General features: G+C 49.2%; 6 protein-coding genes across 6 annotated transcripts; 3 read left to right on the top strand and 3 right to left on the bottom strand.

The window, feature by feature from the left end:
- Window positions 1-856: 856 nt before the first annotated feature.
- Window positions 857-2,033, bottom strand: CDV56_104006 (GID4/VID24 family protein; the record flags this gene model as incomplete). Its single annotated transcript, XM_026757625.1, has 4 exons — window positions 857-923; window positions 992-1,349; window positions 1,410-1,560; window positions 1,614-2,033. 4 exons carry the CDS (start codon window positions 2,031-2,033, stop codon window positions 857-859), a joined length of 996 nt encoding a protein of 331 aa, XP_026610551.1.
- Window positions 2,034-2,881: 848 nt separating this feature from the next.
- On the bottom strand, window positions 2,882-3,449 carry MNH1 (Protein mago nashi; the record flags this gene model as incomplete). Its single annotated transcript, XM_026757484.1, has 5 exons — window positions 2,882-2,978; window positions 3,040-3,103; window positions 3,165-3,260; window positions 3,317-3,354; window positions 3,412-3,449. The coding sequence occupies 5 exons, from the start codon at window positions 3,447-3,449 to the stop codon at window positions 2,882-2,884; spliced, it is 333 nt and encodes a 110-aa protein (XP_026610550.1).
- A 401-nt stretch (window positions 3,450-3,850) lies between these two features.
- On the top strand, window positions 3,851-6,955 carry CDV56_103497 (coatomer subunit beta; the record flags this gene model as incomplete). The annotated part of the gene is made up of 5 exons (XM_026757116.1): window positions 3,851-4,155; window positions 4,220-4,640; window positions 4,691-5,080; window positions 5,134-6,742; window positions 6,813-6,955. The coding sequence occupies 5 exons, from the start codon at window positions 3,851-3,853 to the stop codon at window positions 6,953-6,955; spliced, it is 2,868 nt and encodes a 955-aa protein (XP_026610549.1).
- A 1,010-nt stretch (window positions 6,956-7,965) lies between these two features.
- On the top strand, window positions 7,966-9,491 carry CDV56_103242 (putative sphingosine kinase (SphK); the record flags this gene model as incomplete). Its single annotated transcript, XM_026756861.1, has 2 exons — window positions 7,966-8,011; window positions 8,176-9,491. 2 exons carry the CDS (start codon window positions 7,966-7,968, stop codon window positions 9,489-9,491), a joined length of 1,362 nt encoding a protein of 453 aa, XP_026610548.1.
- A 384-nt stretch (window positions 9,492-9,875) lies between these two features.
- CDV56_103054 (ribosomal RNA processing 1 family protein) lies at window positions 9,876-11,008 on the bottom strand (the record flags this gene model as incomplete). Its single annotated transcript, XM_026756673.1, has 3 exons — window positions 9,876-10,699; window positions 10,769-10,876; window positions 10,960-11,008. The coding sequence occupies 3 exons, from the start codon at window positions 11,006-11,008 to the stop codon at window positions 9,876-9,878; spliced, it is 981 nt and encodes a 326-aa protein (XP_026610547.1).
- Window positions 11,009-12,110: 1,102 nt separating this feature from the next.
- On the top strand, window positions 12,111-16,767 carry CDV56_102336 (uncharacterized protein; the record flags this gene model as incomplete). The annotated part of the gene is made up of 10 exons (XM_026755955.1): window positions 12,111-12,996; window positions 13,052-13,103; window positions 13,157-13,798; window positions 13,858-13,941; window positions 13,991-14,050; window positions 14,154-14,343; window positions 14,396-15,538; window positions 15,619-15,788; window positions 15,863-16,488; window positions 16,544-16,767. 10 exons carry the CDS (start codon window positions 12,111-12,113, stop codon window positions 16,765-16,767), a joined length of 4,077 nt encoding a protein of 1,358 aa, XP_026610546.1.
- Window positions 16,768-17,251: the final 484 nt, after the last annotated feature.

Below are 17,251 nucleotides of genomic sequence, written 5' to 3'. Positions count from 1 at the left end.
GCCCTATTGTCCAGGTTGGAGTCGTTAGCCAAGGCGCTGTGCGGTTTCTTGAGGTCAGCTAGTTATTCGGATGTATCTAAGCAGTACTCAATTATACGATGGAGCTGTTTCGACGTCCTTTGAGCTTGCATTGGCCGTAATCATTACAAGCATTCTGATTTGCTTCCAAAGCCTACGTATTTTCTCCCTCGAGACCCCAGTGGCCACAGTATTATATGACGAGCAAGGTGCTTGTGATACGTGACTTAATCCACCATCCTACTGGCAATCGATGTTGGAACAAGACTCATGTAATGAGTAAGGTACCAACTATTGAATGAGTTCAAGTATGTGATGATCTCGGGGAAGTTACTGACACCGAATGTGCGACAAGCACGTAGTCTTCAATAGCTGCTTCAAGCTAAAAAAAGACATCGATTGCATTCATGATGTTCCCAGGAAGCCGGAGATGAAGCGGACAGACATCAGAGAAAATATGAGGTTCATCAGAGACAGCTGGATGACCGCGAATCGCAGCACAGAACAAAGATGATGAATACACATGACAGACAATAGGTCAAAGTAGAATCGAAAGAGACCATGTGAACCAACGTACGCCAAATTGGGGAAGACATCGTGAGAGAAATCGTGGACGGTCAAGGATCGGTAGTGGTAAGATGGATCTCAGGACCCGTCGGAGAAAGGAGATAGCGTGACCGTAACCGGTAAAGCCGGAAATAAATATAGACAATGACAACAGGAAGAAGAGAAAGTAAGAGTCGCGGCCGAAATGTAGGCGGAGAATCCAGGTGCAAGGTCCTGGCAATCTGCAAGCAACAGAACAAACCAACGCAAGGGTTGGCGGGTATCAAGAGAATCAACGGAACTCCATTGCCGGAGTGCAGCCATGGTCTTCAACGTGTTTCAGTTCAAGCTGCTGGTACCTGCGGAGAATTCAAGATGCGTCAGTACTTGGGATCCAAGAATGTTTAGCAGCTTAATCGATACGTACTTCTCACTCTTCGCATGAAAGTAGATACCGGTCACACTTCCTTCAATCTGGTTGAAGCATATGTAATAGAAGCCCTCGAAGCTCGCGCCTGAGATCGTCCTCACCCGATGATCAGGGACGAGAAAATACTCTTTCCATCGCATGAATATATGTTCACGCTCTGCGAAGTTCCAGTAGGTGAAATCAGACTTCTTCGCCTGTTTGGCAAGAGGCCGCCAGGCAGGAAATCTGGCCCAATGGTGCATGTCGGTCTTCTCTGTTGCACCCCACGCTTCATTCCTGGTCTTGAACGTGTGCTTAGTTCCGATGATTTCTCCTTCGAAGAACGTTGTCAGAGTGGGATGATCCTCGGTGAGACCTACAGATGCAAGAGAAAGGTTAGCTATAGTGTTGTTTACATACGGAATAATTCACGGACCTTGTATACGAAGATAGCCGCAGAGGTAAGATTCAGCCATATCGACATGTTTGATCTCCACATCGACGTTGTACACTTGACGGTCCGACTGTTGTGTACCAGTAAATTTGCTTCCAGGGCGAAGATAAGAAGAGGTGTAATTAGGAAGAAGCTTTCATCAGTCAGTAAAGCAATAATGACGGCGCAAGAGAGTGGCTCACTAACCCGAACATTGGTAAATTCATAACTTAAAAGTGAAGCAGTCGATGGCGATGCAACAGTCGACGATGGCTTTGCGGAGCTTGCTGTTCCCCTTGTAGGGCTCAATCTGCCCAATGCAAGTTCGTCATCGGATCTCATCATGCCTTTGGTGGGAGCGATATGACCCGTCCCAACTCCTAGGACATCTGTGTTGGACTGATTGATGGTTCCATCTGGTTGGGCCGTCAAGAGGGTGTGCGCTGATGGAATGGCAGGTGACAAGGCATTGTCGGGGACATCGCTCTCCGTGGCAGAGGACGGCTCAGGAGAGTCTCTCCAAGAAGACAATCGCTCTACTTCAGGTGGACAGGTTGTATGAGTAGATATTTCCTCGGTAATTGATGCAGCATTCAGAGGAGATGTGTTGTCACTCGGTGTCGGCATTGAGGCTAATTAAGGACGGGATGACATCGGATCTAATCAGTTTGCAGGGCCCCCACACAGGGTATACGAGAACGATAAGAAGAAGAAGCAGGCACACAACAACCACAATAGCAGCGACAGCCAAGAGAGGAAGAGAGAATGCAGGTTTGAATGGAAGATGGAGGATTACTTTAAGGTGCAGCGCAGACGGGTGTCTGAGCGGGAAGACGCACTGCCTGAAAGGGATAGTCTGATCATGCGGGCGCGGGGGAGGCGAATTGGCGCCTGAGGCCAGAACATCTGGCCAGGCCTTTTCGGGACGAGATGGCATGCGCTCGCATTGGACAGTGCTTGATACCATTTTTCGAACTGTAAGTAGAACAACTTCATACCTACAAGGCTTGTCTCAATTGAGCCGATCCTTGTGCATAGTCCTAAGCTGGGTATTTTATTTCATTCCTCTACATCGGTAGATTGCCGCATAGTCTCATCACCGCGACTAGATCATTTTGAGATTCATCATTATAGCAAACCCTTTCATTCTCGAAGAAAACGCCCATGTCGATTTTCAAAACCATATTCCACCAGATATACGTATCATGACTTAGATAGGCTTAATCTGCAGTAGGGATGAGAGGGTAAGTAGAGCATCTGGAGGGTCGAAAGATCTTTGGAAATTACCTTGAAATGGAGGGATATGAGAGAAAAGATGAGGGCTTTCAAATCCTGAACGAGGTAGTAGAACACTCGGAGACCTTCAGGGTCTGCAGATTCGGTCACATCTACTAACGAACCGATTTTCGCGGTCTGCGCAATTGAAGGACGTTAGAACTTGGCTATACCTTGGCTTAGACCACCGTATCGGGGATTCAGCGCACCTCAAAGGAGATATGTTCGTTTCCAAGTCTGATCTCGAGCTCTTGCCGCCCATCCTTGTTCTTCTGTGGCCATTTCGAATCGTCCTCCCTAAGTTGTATCAGCAAAGACCACGATTCCTTGTAAGTCACTGCCATGGTAACCCGCATACTTCATGATCTCGCTCTCTTTGATAATGCGCTTGACCTCCTGAATCATCGCCGAGCTCACGCACACTATTAATCCCATCAGTGAGGACGTAACCCTCAGCACCAGACCATGAATCCTAGCACTCACTTTCTTTGCGGATAAGGGAGTCATTGCGATAGTTGGAGTTGTTCGCATACCGGACCGCGGCACTTCGGCCGTCGCCAAGGGTCCGAAAATCAAATTCTACAAGCCGTTAGTGATTGCAAGAGACCAAAAATAATAACTTCATGCACACTGACCTAGAAACTCATGCCCAAACCGCCCAGAGTGACCTGAGCTGCGGGGCTGTCAGCAGCTGAGGAAATCTGGGCTATAGAGCAATGGTCTGCCTTACTAGTAGCGAAGATAGAAAGGTTCGTTCTGGTTTGACATCTTGAGCGCGTTTCAGAGCAAATATGTCGTGACTGACGATTTGAAAGCAAGATCGCATCGGTCGAAGGCGGTCTTGTACCTTGCAAGGTTGGCCCAGGCGGGGCTTAGTCATCCACACAGTCCGGACAGCTTGCTCCGCCGCGCAAATGGACAAGTTGATACTCAAGACCCCGGATTGCCAAACATTCGCACTGATGAATGCAAGGCAGGTGAGGGGAGCTTAATTAAGTCAAATAACATCTACCATTCTGCTTACGTGTTTGCGGGAGAGTAATCTTGGTATTTTCCCTCGTCCCTCTCGATTGCTAAAACAACAACATACTGATCAACTCCCAGGCTCTCCTCCCTCCTTATCCTCCCACACTCCGTTACGGCCGTCTGCCTCCCTATTCCCGGGCACCATGGCGTCATTTCTGGAAAATGCCTACAGCTTGGTCCATTTGGACAATACTGCTGATCAGCCAGCTGTACAGGAGCTGAAATTGCAACTAGAGAAGGGCAATGATGAGACGAAGATGGAAACAATGAGGCGGATCATCACAATCATGCTGAATGGCGACCCGATGTCCCAACTCCTCATGCACATCATTCGCTTTGTCATGCCGTCGAAGAGCAAGCCTCTCAAGAAGTTACTCTACTTCTACTACGAAATCTGCCCGAAGCACGACGCCAATGGTAAACTCAAGCAGGAGATGATCTTGGTGTGGTAAGGATACAAGCCAGCCCGCCTTTGGCTCTCCTACCAGTCTAATTAATCCGTTTCTGCGCAGCAATGGTATTCGCAATGACCTCCAGCATCCCAATGAATATATTCGAGGCAACACTCTCCGCTTTCTATGTAAGCTCCGTGAGCCGGAGCTCATCGAACCCCTCCTCTCGTCGGCACGCTCATGCCTTGAACATCGCCACGCATATGTGAGAAAAAATGCAGTTTGGGCGGTGGCTTCCATTTTCCAACATTCGGAGTCCCTCATCCCAGACGCGCCAGAACTGATTCAAACATTCCTCGAGTCGGAGACGGATAGTACTTGCAAGCGCAATGCGTTCGCTGCTCTGATGTCCATCAGCCACCAGAAGGCTCTTGAATACCTGGCCACCACTTTTGACAGCATTCCGAATACAGACGAATTACTTCAATTGGCGGAGCTTGAGTTCATCAGGAAGGATGCGGTGCAGAACACTCAGAACAAGGTGGGTCGGTTGTCAACCATGCATCAGCACGCGACGCTAATAAATAAAAGGGAAAATACTTGCGTCTCATCTTTGATCTACTAGAGGCATCGACAAGTACAGTGGTATACGAAGCGGCAACGTCGCTCACAGCTCTTACCAGTAATCCAGTAGCCGTGAAAGCTGCGGCAAGCAAATTGATCGAGCTTTGCATCAAAGAAGCCGACAACAATGTCAAGCTCATTGTACTTGACAGAGTTGACCAGCTTAGAAGTCGCAATGAGGGCGTTTTGGATGATCTTACCATGGAGATTCTTCGTGTTCTCTCCAGCCCTGACATTGATGTTCGGCGCAAAGCTCTCGGTATCGCCTTGGAAATGGTCTCGAGCAAGAATGTTGAAGAGGTCGTCATGCTGCTGAAGAAGGAACTGGGCAAGACGGTAGATGAGCAGTACGAGAAGGTAGGAATATGCTTTGATCTGCGGCAAGGATCGAATGCTGACAACGTACGCAGAACAGCGAATATCGTCAGCTCGTGATCCAGTCGATACACCATTGTGCCATCAAGTTCTCCGAGATTGCTGCTAGCGTCGTCGACCTTTTGATGGATTTCATTGCGGACTTCAACAATAACTCAGCGGTCGATGTGATCTCATTTGTGAAGGAAGTTGTGGAGAAATTCCCTAAGCTTCGCGCTTCTATCGTTGACCGCCTTGTTTCTACTTTGAGCGAAGTCCGTGCTGGAAAGGTCTATCGTGGTGTACTGTGGGTTGTCGGAGAGTATTCCCTGGAGGAGAAAGACATCCGTGAGGCTTGGAAGCGGATCAGAGCAAGCCTTGGAGAGATCCCCATTTTGGCTTCTGAACAGCGACTTCTTGACGAGGTGCCCGATGAGAGTGCACTCAAAGAGCAAGTCAACGGCCATGCCAAGCCATCAGCTCCGACTGGCTCTCGAAAGGTGCTGGCCGATGGCACGTATGCCACCGAGAGTGCTTTGACTAGCGAGTCCGCTGCTGCCGCCAGACTTGAGGCAGTCAAGGCTGCTCAAAAGCCTCCTCTTCGTCAGTTGATCCTCGATGGTGACTACTACCTAGCAACCGTTCTCTCCTCGACATTAACGAAACTTGTAATGCGCCACTCGGAAGTCTCGCAGGATGTTGCTCGGACGAACGCACTGCGCGCTGAAGCGATGTTGATCATGATTTCTATTATCCGCGTCGGACAGTCCCAATTTGTCAAGGCTCCCATTGACGAAGATTCTGTTGATCGTATCATGTGCTGCGTGCGCTCCCTCAGTGAGTTCTCTCAAAGAAAGGAGCTAGAGACTACCTTCCTCGAAGACACACGCAAAGCATTCCGTGATATGGTACAGGTGGAAGATAAGAAGCGTGCTGCCAAGGAAGCTGTTGAGAAGGCCAAGACTGCTGTTCAGATTGACGATGCGATTCCCATCCGGCAATTCACCAAGAAGTCTGGCCTTGAGGGCGCAGAAGAAATGGAACTCGACCTGGCCAAGGCTACTGGCGGCGATTCGACCGTGGAGACTGTGGCCTCGAAATTGAGCCGAGTTGTGCAGCTTACCGGCTTTTCTGATCCAGTCTACGCCGAGGCTTATGTCACCGTCCATCAATTTGACATCGTTCTTGACGTGCTCCTTGTCAACCAGACTCTCGAGACCTTGCAGAACCTATCTGTTGAGTTTGCCACTCTTGGCGATCTGAAGGTCGTTGAGCGACCAACCACGCACAACCTCGGACCTCGTGACTTTTTGAATGTGCAGGCTACAGTCAAGGTGTCATCCACGGATACTGGCGTCATCTTCGGCAACATTGTATATGATGGAGCGAGCTCGACGGAAACGCATGTTGTCATTCTTAACGATATCCATGCAGATATCATGGATTACATTCAACCCGCTCACTGCACCGAGACTCAATTCCGGACGATGTGGACGGAGTTCGAGTGGGAGAACAAGGTCAACATCAACTCCAAGGCGAAGAGCCTTCGCGAGTTCCTCAAACAGCTCATGGAGAGCACCAACATGGCTTGCTTGACTCCAGAAGCTTCACTCAAGGGAGATTGCCGGTTCCTGAGCGCCAACCTGTATGCCCGAAGCGTATTTGGTGAGTACCAAGATGGTTTCCTATCCTTTTTTCTGGTGTGACAAGCACTGACCTTGAAATTTGTTTGCAGGTGAGGACGCACTTGCAAACCTGAGCATTGAGAAGGAGGGCGAAGACGGCCCGATCACAGGATTCGTACGGATAAGAAGCCGTTCCCAGGGTCTTGCTTTAAGCCTAGGATCGCTGAAGGGCCTGAAGGCTTCTGCGGCATGAAGAGAGAAAGTATGACTTCTTGGTGTCAGCGTTTGATTAATTGTTACCCTATGATTATAGTCACCCATATTACCTCGCTCTTGATTACTCTTCCTGTTCTCTTCTTACGGACAAATCTGTTGACTATATGCCACTTTTATTTTTCTTATTGTACCAGATGAAAGAATGGTCTATCCAGATGGAACAACAAAAGAACTTTTCCCATTCCATGAGTGGTCCTGCGTGACTCATGGATGTTACTTGGAAAAGGACGAGCATGGACAGCCCAGTAACTATCCGATAACACCGATAATAATAGTAGTATGGCTGTCGGCTGATAAAGATCAGTGGAGACAATCACAGTTCATCAACTTCAAACCACCGACTCCGAAACTTGACTGTGAGATTTGTCCTCGGTAGCTTGTGTCATACATGAAATTTCTACGTGTCATCATCAAGTAGCTCTAGATATAGGACATTTAATTTGACTGATTACTATCCTGGCTGTTATTTCCGTCTTTCCGAGCCTACATGACCAGATAAGGGAAGATGAACATTCAAGGAAGCTGTTCCTGAGGTGGAGAAAATAATCCCTAATTATTGGGACTAACCTCTTTCTCTCCATAACTACTAAGAATAAGTACCTAGGTCAAATCTGACTCTACCTCAATCTCGAACATCCTCCTAGAAGTTCCTGCCATTTTTATTCTTATATTGATTATCATTATTGCCTTGTCTTTTGGTTGTTTCTGTATTCTTATTGGAATGGTTACGTGCTTTTGCAGGTAATAATGGCTTCTCCCGACGGCGCTATTCGCCCTTCCTTCAATGCGGATCAGCCGGATTCCCAATCTCAGTTACTCCAACATGACTCGACCTTGACAGTTGGACAGTCAATTACCTTGACTTTGGGGAGCGATGGGCTTGTTATTGTTGGTGAGCAGTGTTGGAAGATCCATTCTTACAGGTCATGCATGGTTGCACATTGCATTTTCTAACCAGCTTCTTGTACTTCTACAGACGAGCGCTCCATGCGCAAACCGGACCGCGGCTGCTGCGGGCTCCTGTCAAAGTCGAGTAGGTTTTTCCATTACTTCGCTTTCCTATCTCTTCGGCTTTTATCGTGTGTCTCGGTTGTCAAGAGGCGCTTGCTGCTCTTGCGATCTGAATCAAAGATATTCCAAGGGAAATCAATCGTTCGATCTGACGAGGACCATGGCTAATTTGACTGTATAATACAGAGACCAAAGAAACCCAGTCTATCGCATTGTACAACATCCTTCATGCGGAAATTTCCTCGGCAGGTTTGACTATTACATATGCGGACCCCGCGACCAGGAACGATGTTACAGTTGGTGCCTTGCAATACACTATTTCAGACGAAGACAAAGCAAAAGCCGAAGCATTCACGGCCAGGTTACTTGATCTGGCGTACGGTAACGCAAAGCGCTACAAAAGGTTCAAGGTACTGATCAACCCGTTTGGTGGGAAGGGTATCGCCTCGCGAATGTATCATCAATACGCGGCGCCGATCCTTGCGGCTGCACATTGCGTAGTGGAAGTAGAAGAAACAACGCATGGGGGACACGCCACAGAGATAGCGGAACAGATTGATATAGACGCATACGATGCAATCGTATGCTGCTCCGGTGATGGATTGCCCTACGAGGTCTTCAATGGTCTGGCCAAGAAACCTAACGCTCGTGAGGCCCTATCTAAGCTCGCTGTCGCCATGATACCTGGCGGCTCCGGGAACGCCATGGCTTGGAATCTTTGCGGCACAGGTAGTGTCTCTGTTGCCGCGCTGGCGATTGTCAAAGGGGTAAGGACCCCCATGGACCTGGTCTCCATCACGCAGGGCAAATCTCGAACCCTGTCTTTCCTGTCGCAATCTTTCGGTATCATCGCAGAATCTGACTTGGGAACCGATAATATCCGGTGGATGGGTGCCCACCGCTTCACCTACGGTTTCTTGGTCCGTCTCATGCAGCGCACAGTGTGGCCATGTGACCTAGCCGTGAAAGTGGAGATCGATGACAAGAACGCGATAAAGGAGCATTACAGGAGATATGCGGCCGGGGAACCTCCCCGCCACCCCTCTGAAGACACCGTCGCCGGATCGGGAGGGCTCCCCGACTTGAAGTACGGCACTGTGTTGGATGAGATCCCGCAGGACTGGGAAGTCGTCCCAGGTGAGAACATGGGCAATTTCTACGCGGGCAACATGGCTATCGTTTCCGCAGACACGAACTTCTTTCCGGCCTCTCTGCCTAATGACGGTCTGATTGATGTTGTCACAATTGATGGAACCATCAGCCGCCTCACATCGCTCAAGATGATGACAGAGATCCCTAAGGGAGGATTTTTTGATATGCCGGGTGTTAAGATTCGTAAAGCTTCGGCATATCGACTTACTCCCCGTGAGAAAGAAGGCTACATCAGTGTCGATGGTGAACGTATACCCTTTGAGCCGTTCCAAGTCGAAGTTCATCGTGGTCTAGGCACGGTGTTGTCGAAGTCTGGACACCTTTACGAGGCCGAGGGCCCTCGGCCATGATTACGAGGTTTAAGGTCGATGCAACTTTCCTCATTCATTTGCTCGTACACGTATTTTTATTCCCCGGTCTTTGTACCACAAGATGATACCCTCGCGCAAGACTAATATAGTTTTTCTTTTCCCCTCTTTATGTTGTGATGTGGCTTTGCTGCAGGTGATATGCCAGCAAGGCTTGCGGACAGGGGTCATTGCCCTGTATACATAGTGGGCCAGGTCAGGCAGGAACTGGTGGATTTTGGCTGTGCAAAGATTGATATAGATATAATGAAAGTCTGCAAGACGCTTTGCTCCAAGCAAGGTCAATTGGACATACAAATCCATCATGAACATGCGCCATAGAGAAATGCGAAATTGATGAATTCGTGTCTTATACCGGTCGAGAGCTCAATCGTCGGCGAAACCACCCCATTCCTGCTCACTATCATCGTCGTCATCCTCTTCCTCGACTTCCCTAGTCTTGAATCCCCACTGAACCAATCGGTCGTCGTTTAAGGTTTCTGCGGCCCTTATCCTCACAGGCTTGAAGGGACTATCCTTGCGCAGCTTTTCAACGGGACGTAGTAGGAGATCCATGGGAACCTGACCCTTGACTTTTCGCGAAAACCCATCTTGTGCCTCCCCCTCCTCGAATTCGAGCACCTTTTCTATCTCATCAATCCAGATATCCAACAGGTGGTAGCGAAGCCCGTCCGGTCCATGGGGCATAGGCACATAGTTTGGGTTCTTCTCATCGGCAGGAGGCTGATCCGTGTCGAAATTGAGCGGACACAGAGGCCCCTCCTCGATGATGGTGATATACGACTCGAGCTCGGCCCAGTCGCCCTCGCCATCCTGTCCCTCTTCACCATCCACTTCATCACGGGATTCGTCCTCCTTGTCTGCTTTCGAGCGCTTCTTCTTGCCCGCCGCGGCGACTTGTTGTTCTCGCTTGCGCTTTTTGCTGGCTCCGTTGGTGTGTGCGGACTGCTGCTGCTCTCGCTTGTTCCCCTTGAGGAAGATTTCGAATGCCACGCCTACGTAGCAGCGGATCAGGTATAGATATTTATCGAGTCGCAAGCGGTCCAGCGAGTGGAAATCCCTGCCGATGGTGATCCAGAATGCGCGCAGGAAACGGTGAAGCGTTGCCCGCGGGAGAGTCGGGACGAGCGTGTAGGAGAGGTTGCGGGCTAGTGCTTGTTGTGTGAGGGGACGGTCAGAGTGGTAGAAGCCTGTGCGATTGAGGTATAATTAGTCGACTGAGTAGTTTCTGGAGTCTGGGTTGGGGGATAAGGACGTACAGAAGAAGAGGCCTTTCCAGAGCTTGAGGAGGTCGAGGAGGGTGAGGTCGGTTTTGGAGCGGAGGAAGAGGGTCAGGGATTCTGTTGCCTTGTCGCGTGTGCGCCTGTCTGTTCCAAGAGAGGCTTGTCAGTTAATTTGTTCGGACTGGTAAGGTGAAGATATACAGCGTTCAGTGTCTCCATGGACATACCGCTTGAGGCGAGCTCCTTGACAAAAGGAGTTTTTTGCAGATCTGTCATGACTAATAATCTAGGCTTGTGATTTATTCATGTAGAAAGAAGTAGGAACGGGATCAACTCGTGTAATGGCAATGGCGTATACTCATTCTTTCTTTTCTTCAATGTCGGTGCGGCCTCGACCTTTTTTTCTTTTTCTTTTGCCATTTTTTTGTCTGAGTTTGCTCTGTTTGTTTCTATGGTGGAGCTCGTTCGGGCGGAGATAGAACTGAGTACTCTTATTGGAGGAAGCTTATTGTACTGTGCTTGTCCAGTGGACACCTCAGGTTCCATGCCGCTAACCGTCCTGTACTATGGCGGAATCATCTCTCCCTTCATGCTAACGAGGTATCTGTCACAGCAACTAGTATGGAGTCCTTGTTCACCATACCTATACAGAAAGGATGTACTGATTATGAATCTCTTAATGAAAATTAAGAAGCATTAGCGATCAGATGCCCTCTTTTATACTACTTAGTGCTCCTATTCACCTGCTTGGCTACGGGCCACAATTAAGCATGCATGCCAACTAACTGAGTCAGAATTTCGATCTTTAATTGCGTTCTCATTCTACTCCAGCAATGCTAGACTATCCTTGTTGACCGCACAGGAAAGCCTAGAAGGTGTCTTGGGATCTGCATATTTCAGTCAGGTTGAACACGAGGCCGCATTCAGAATGACTGCACTCGCTCTTCCGCGTCACAGGATTTGCAATTGTCCAACCGTTCTCATTCGCTGATGGAGTCTCATTCATTATTATGTTGACCCTTGGTGTTCAATTTTGCGGGTCCTGGAGTGGTCTGGCGATCCAGGATCATGGATACCCATCTACAGGTACCTAAGTTATTGACATCACCACTTTCCACCGACGAATTGGAGACCAGATGCCCTGAGATCCTTCAAGGCTTTGGTTCTATAAGCGGTTCCCCAGAATTTGTTTGAGGCCTGGCTCGGTTTTAAATTGTTGGCAATATCACAGGAGGACTCGGGAGAAGATTTCGTCCTTGAACTCTTATATGTTAAGTGATTCAGCTTTGTGCCCTCGGACACTTTACGGATATACGCCTGATGCTCTATTACGGCCATCTCGTTACTTCCTGAAAACAAGTGGATGCAGTGTGTCATCATGAATGAGAAAGGTGAAAACCGTGACGATACCATCCAGCCGGAATCTGTGAATCAGACTATACAGGATGCCGGACAAAAAAATCAACAAGTCGACCAGACGCGGGAGTGGGTTGATAGCACTGTGATCGAGCATATGCCGCCAGAGCAGAGGGCAGAGCTGGCTCGCATTGCGTCGAACTTTCCCAGGCGCCGTCCGACGAATTCTGGAGTCAGTGGCCCGGGCATTGAACGCAAGGACACCCTTGATGGTCTCGAACTCAACGATCCAGTTCTTGACCCTACGAGTAATCAGTTCGACCATTATAAATGGGTTCGAATGGTGCTGAAACTTCTGGATAAGGAGGGTTTCCCGCGGCCACCGTCCACCGGGATCGTCTTCCAGCATCTCAACGTCTCTGGGTCAGGTTCGGCCTTGCAGTATCAAAACACTGTGGGATCAGTCCTGTTGGCACCTTTCAGACCATGGGAGCTTTTGAGCTTTACCCGCTGCAGTCCTGAAAAACAGATCCTTCGCAATTTCGATGGCCTTTTACAGAGTGGCGAGCTGTTGATTGTCTTAGGACGGCCAGGCAGCGGCTGCTCGACCTTTCTCAAGTCTCTTTGCGGAGAGTTACACGGATTGAAGCTCCGCAAAGGCTCCGAAATTCAGTTCAATGGCATACCCATGGAGAAGATGCACAAAGAGTTCAAAGGAGAAGTCCTATACAACCAAGAAGTTGATAAACACTTTCCCCATCTGACAGTGGGACAAACATTAGAGTTTGCTGCTGCTGCACGAACTCCCGAGCACAGATTGCGAGGGATAAGTCGACAACGATTTGCGAAGCATGTCACCCAAGTCGCCATGACTATATTCGGCCTGTCTCATACGTATGACACTAAAGGTGCGTTCAAAGCTGCCACGAGAGACCAGGATTAGTTAATCATATAACTTTTCAGTGGGTGATGACTACATCAGGGGAGTCTCTGGAGGAGAAAGAAAGCGTGTGAGGTTTGTATTACTATAAATCCACATATACGTACATGGAGCTGACCTTGTCGCAGCATTGCAGAAATGGCCCGTAAGTACCAGATTCTACTTTCCTTTCTGGTCCTCCCGGCTGACTGGCACAAAGTTTCTGGGGCACCTGTTGGAGCATGGGACAATAGTACTCGGGGTCTTGACTCTGCAAGCGCCTTGGAGTTCGTCAAGGCACTCCGAGTCTCCGCCAATCTAGTCGGTACGAGCCATGCCGTTGCAATCTACCAGGCATCACAGGCGATTTACGACGTTTTTGACAAAGCCATCGTTCTCTACGAAGGGCGAGAGATCTACTTTGGTCCCTGCAGTGAAGCCAAGGAATATTTCGTAAATATGGGCTGGTACTGCCCGCCTCGTCAAACTACTGGCGATTTCTTAACGTCGGTCACGAATCCACAGGAGCGTCAAGCTCGTGAGGGTATGGAGAACAAAGTTCCTCGCACCCCTGATGACTTTGAGAAATATTGGAAGAATAGTCCTCAGTTTGCAAGGCTTCGGAGAGAGATTGCGGAGCACTTGAGAGAGTTTCCACCTGGTGGAGAGTCAGCCCAGGCTTTCCATGAAATGAAGCGGTTCAAGCAGGCCAAACATGTCCGTCCCAAGAGTCCCTATATCATCTCCATTCCCATGCAAATCAAGCTCTGCACAATCAGGGCCTATCAAAGGTATTGCATTCTTTCGACATCGTGTAACCGCTGTGCCATCTAAAGCTTATCGTGACTAGGATTTGGAACGATAAACCTTCCACGTTGACAACAGTCATTGGGCGTATTTGCATGTCTCTGATCATCGGCTCCATCTACTATGGGTACCTCTTACCTCACCCTGTCATATTGAAGACTATCTCATGCTTACAGGACACCCAACGCCTCAGCAGGCTTCCAAAGCAAGGGCGCGGCCCTTTTCTTTGCTGTTTTGTGAGTTTCTCGATTGTTTAGTCCGACAACGAAGTTCGAGGAGTTGAGCCGACTTGGTTTTATACAAGCCTGCTGCTAAGGGCACTTGCTGACTGAACAATAGAATGAACGCCTTGATCAGTATCACGGAGATCAACTCTCTCTACGATCAACGACCTATCATTGAAAAGCAAGCCTCGTACGCCTTTGTGCATCCGTGGACAGAAGCATTCGGTGGGATCGTATCAGATATACCTGTCAAGTTTGTGTCTGCCGTAGTGCTCAATATCATCTTTTACTTTCTGGCTGGACTGGTAGGTGATAGAAAGCTCCTTTTTAGTGATTTACTGACTCCATGCTGCAGAGATACAATTCTTCATATTCTTCGTTCTCACCTTCCTCAGCACGCTTGCAATGTCGGGTATTTTTCGGACGCTCGCTGCCTCAACCAAAACCCTGGCACAGGCCATGTCTATGGCCGGAGTAATCGTGCTCGCGATCGTAATCTATACCGGGTTCGTGATTCCTGTTCCTCAGATGTCCTCTATTCCCTGGTTTAGCTGGATCCGATGGATCAACCCTGTCTTCTACACATTTGAGGCTTTGATTGCCAACGAGTTTCACGGTCGACGGTTCGAGTGCTCGCAGTTCGTGCCAGCCTACCCGAGCCTGACCGGAAACTCATTCATCTGTTCAGTTCGAGGTGCTGTGGCAGGAGAAAGGACCGTGTCTGGCGACGCGTACATCGAAAGTCAATACACTTACACCTATGCGCATGAGTGGAGAAATTTTGGAATCCTGGTAGGATTCTGGATTTTCTTCATGGTAATATATCTGGCGGCCTCTGAAATCAATTCTGCGACTTCGTCCAAAGCCGAGTTCTTGGTATTCCGACGAGGGCATGTGCCACCGCAGTTGCGTGACATCGATAAAGATCAGGAAGAGAACGGGGCCGCAGAAGCATCCATGGCCCATGACTCTCTGGAATCCGAAAAGGGCGTATCTGCCATTCCTACACAACGTGATATCTTTACATGGCGTAATGTTTGCTATGATATCCCTGTTAAGGGTGGCCAAAGACGTCTTCTGGATCATGTCTCCGGGTGGGTTAAACCTTTGATGGGCGTCTCTGGTGCCGGTAAAACGACCCTTTTTGACGTCTTGGCGAAGCGTGTCTCAATTGGTGTGGTCACAGGAGACATGTTGGTGAATGGCAAGTCGCTTGATAGCAGTTTCCAGAGGAAAACAGGTTATGTTCAACAGCAAGATCTTCATCTCTCTACAACCACTGTCAGGGAAGCACTGCGCTTTAGTGCCGTCCTTCGGCAGCCAAAATCAGTCTCCAAAAAAGAAAAGTATCAGTATGTCGAGGAGATTATTGAAATGCTCAGCATGCAAGACTTCGCCGATGCTATTGTCGGTACACCTGGCGAAGGATTGAACGTGGAGCGAAGAAAGCTACTGACCATCGGCGTTGAGCTAGCGGCGAAACCTGCTTTGCGACAGAGCGTCTAAAGTTGTGGCCTCAGGCAAATTACTAAGTGTATTGCGTCTGTCCCCATTGTGGGCTAGGAGCGTTGCGTGCACAGCAATATTGGCGCGAGCCGACATACGTCTGGGCCAAACTGTTGCTCGGGACCCTGTCATCGTTGTTCATCGGCTTCACCTTCTTTAAGCCCGACAGCTCTCTGCAGGGCTTCCAGGATGTATTGTTCAGCGCTTTCATGATGACATCCATCTTTTCGACTTTGGTGCAGCAGTAAGTAACATCGTTTCTCGCTCTTGTACTCTTGCTTCCTGTCAATTCATCTTGATTTTCCTAATACCAAATAGAATCATGCCCAAATTTGTGGTGCAACGGTCCCTGTATGAAGTCCGAGAACGACCGTCCAAGGCGTATTCTTGGGCAGCATTCCTCATAGCCAACGTACTCGTCGAGATACCCTGGCAGATTCTGACCGGTATCATCGCGTGGGCCTGCTACTACTACCCGACCTACGGGGCGAACCAGTCGTCTCAACGGCAGGGGCTCATGTTACTCTTCATCGTACAATTCTACGTCTTCACCTCGACGTTCGCCTCGATGGTCATCGCCGCCCTGCCCGATGCAGAAACCGGTGGCACAATTGCAACCCTGCTCTTCATCATGGCGCTGACCTTCAACGGCGTCATGCAGCCACCAAATGCCCTGCCCGGTTTCTGGATCTTCATGTACCGCGTGTCACCCCTGACATATCTAATCGCAGGAATCACAGCGACAGGACTACACGGCCGGGCAATCCAATGCGCCAGCGCCGAGCTGAGCGTGTTCAACCCACCCGCGGGGTCCACCTGCAGCCAGTACCTCTCCCCGTACGTACAAGCTGCCGCCAGCCAGTTGTACAACCCTAGTGCAACACAGAACTGCGAGTACTGCCAGCTGCAGAATGCCGATCAATACCTGGCCGGCTCGAACATCTGTATGCCCTTCATTCTCTTGGATCTTCGGGTGCATGCTGACCTCCGTACGAACAGATTACAGCGAGCGCTGGCGCAACTGGGGCTTGGGCTTTGCGTACATCGGCTTCAACATCTTTGGAACAGTCCTGCTGTACTACGCCTTCCGTGTCAAACATTATAATCCCACCACGTTGGTCAGGGGTATCGTCAAGGGCGCTGGTGTCGTGTGTCGTGTTTTCAAGCGGAGGTCTGGGAAGACGCCTAGGGGACGGGAGGCGGAGAATGGCAGGTTGTATTAGTCGGTTGCTGCTGCTGCTTTTGTATTTGAGTGATCATTCGGACTCCTGCTTGAACTGGGACCGGTATGCATGTGGGTGTCCAAGTATGTCGCTTGGTTGTCGTTCGTGTGCTTTGTAGAGTAAATAGGATCATAGTTTCATTTAAGGTTCCAAGTCGTAAGCCAGCATCATTGGTCTAGTGGTAGAATTCGTCGTTGCCATCGACGAGGCCCGTGTTCGATTCACGGATGATGCATGGAAATTATTCTTTCGTTTTTGTTTCTTATTTTGTTTGCACTCACCCCTGTTTAGTATCCGTCAATTATTTTTTTCAAGTTCCTTTTGATATATGAAATAAATTATTTTAGGCCGAATTTCTGCCTGTATCGATCTCGAGGACTCATTAAGTTGCCATTATAAATGGGTCCGTCAGTGGCACTGTTTTGCGGATATATATCCCGAGAGACATCCCCACAATTCCCGGCCACATATAGCCCATGTTGTT

Source organism: Aspergillus thermomutatus, assembly GCF_002237265.1.
Source record: "Aspergillus thermomutatus strain HMR AF 39 chromosome Unknown NODE_303, whole genome shotgun sequence".
NCBI classification, from domain to species: domain Eukaryota; kingdom Fungi; phylum Ascomycota; class Eurotiomycetes; order Eurotiales; family Aspergillaceae; genus Aspergillus; species Aspergillus thermomutatus.
The sequence above is the reverse complement of the archived record's forward strand: the minus strand, read 5'-3'. Positions and strand labels throughout refer to the sequence as shown.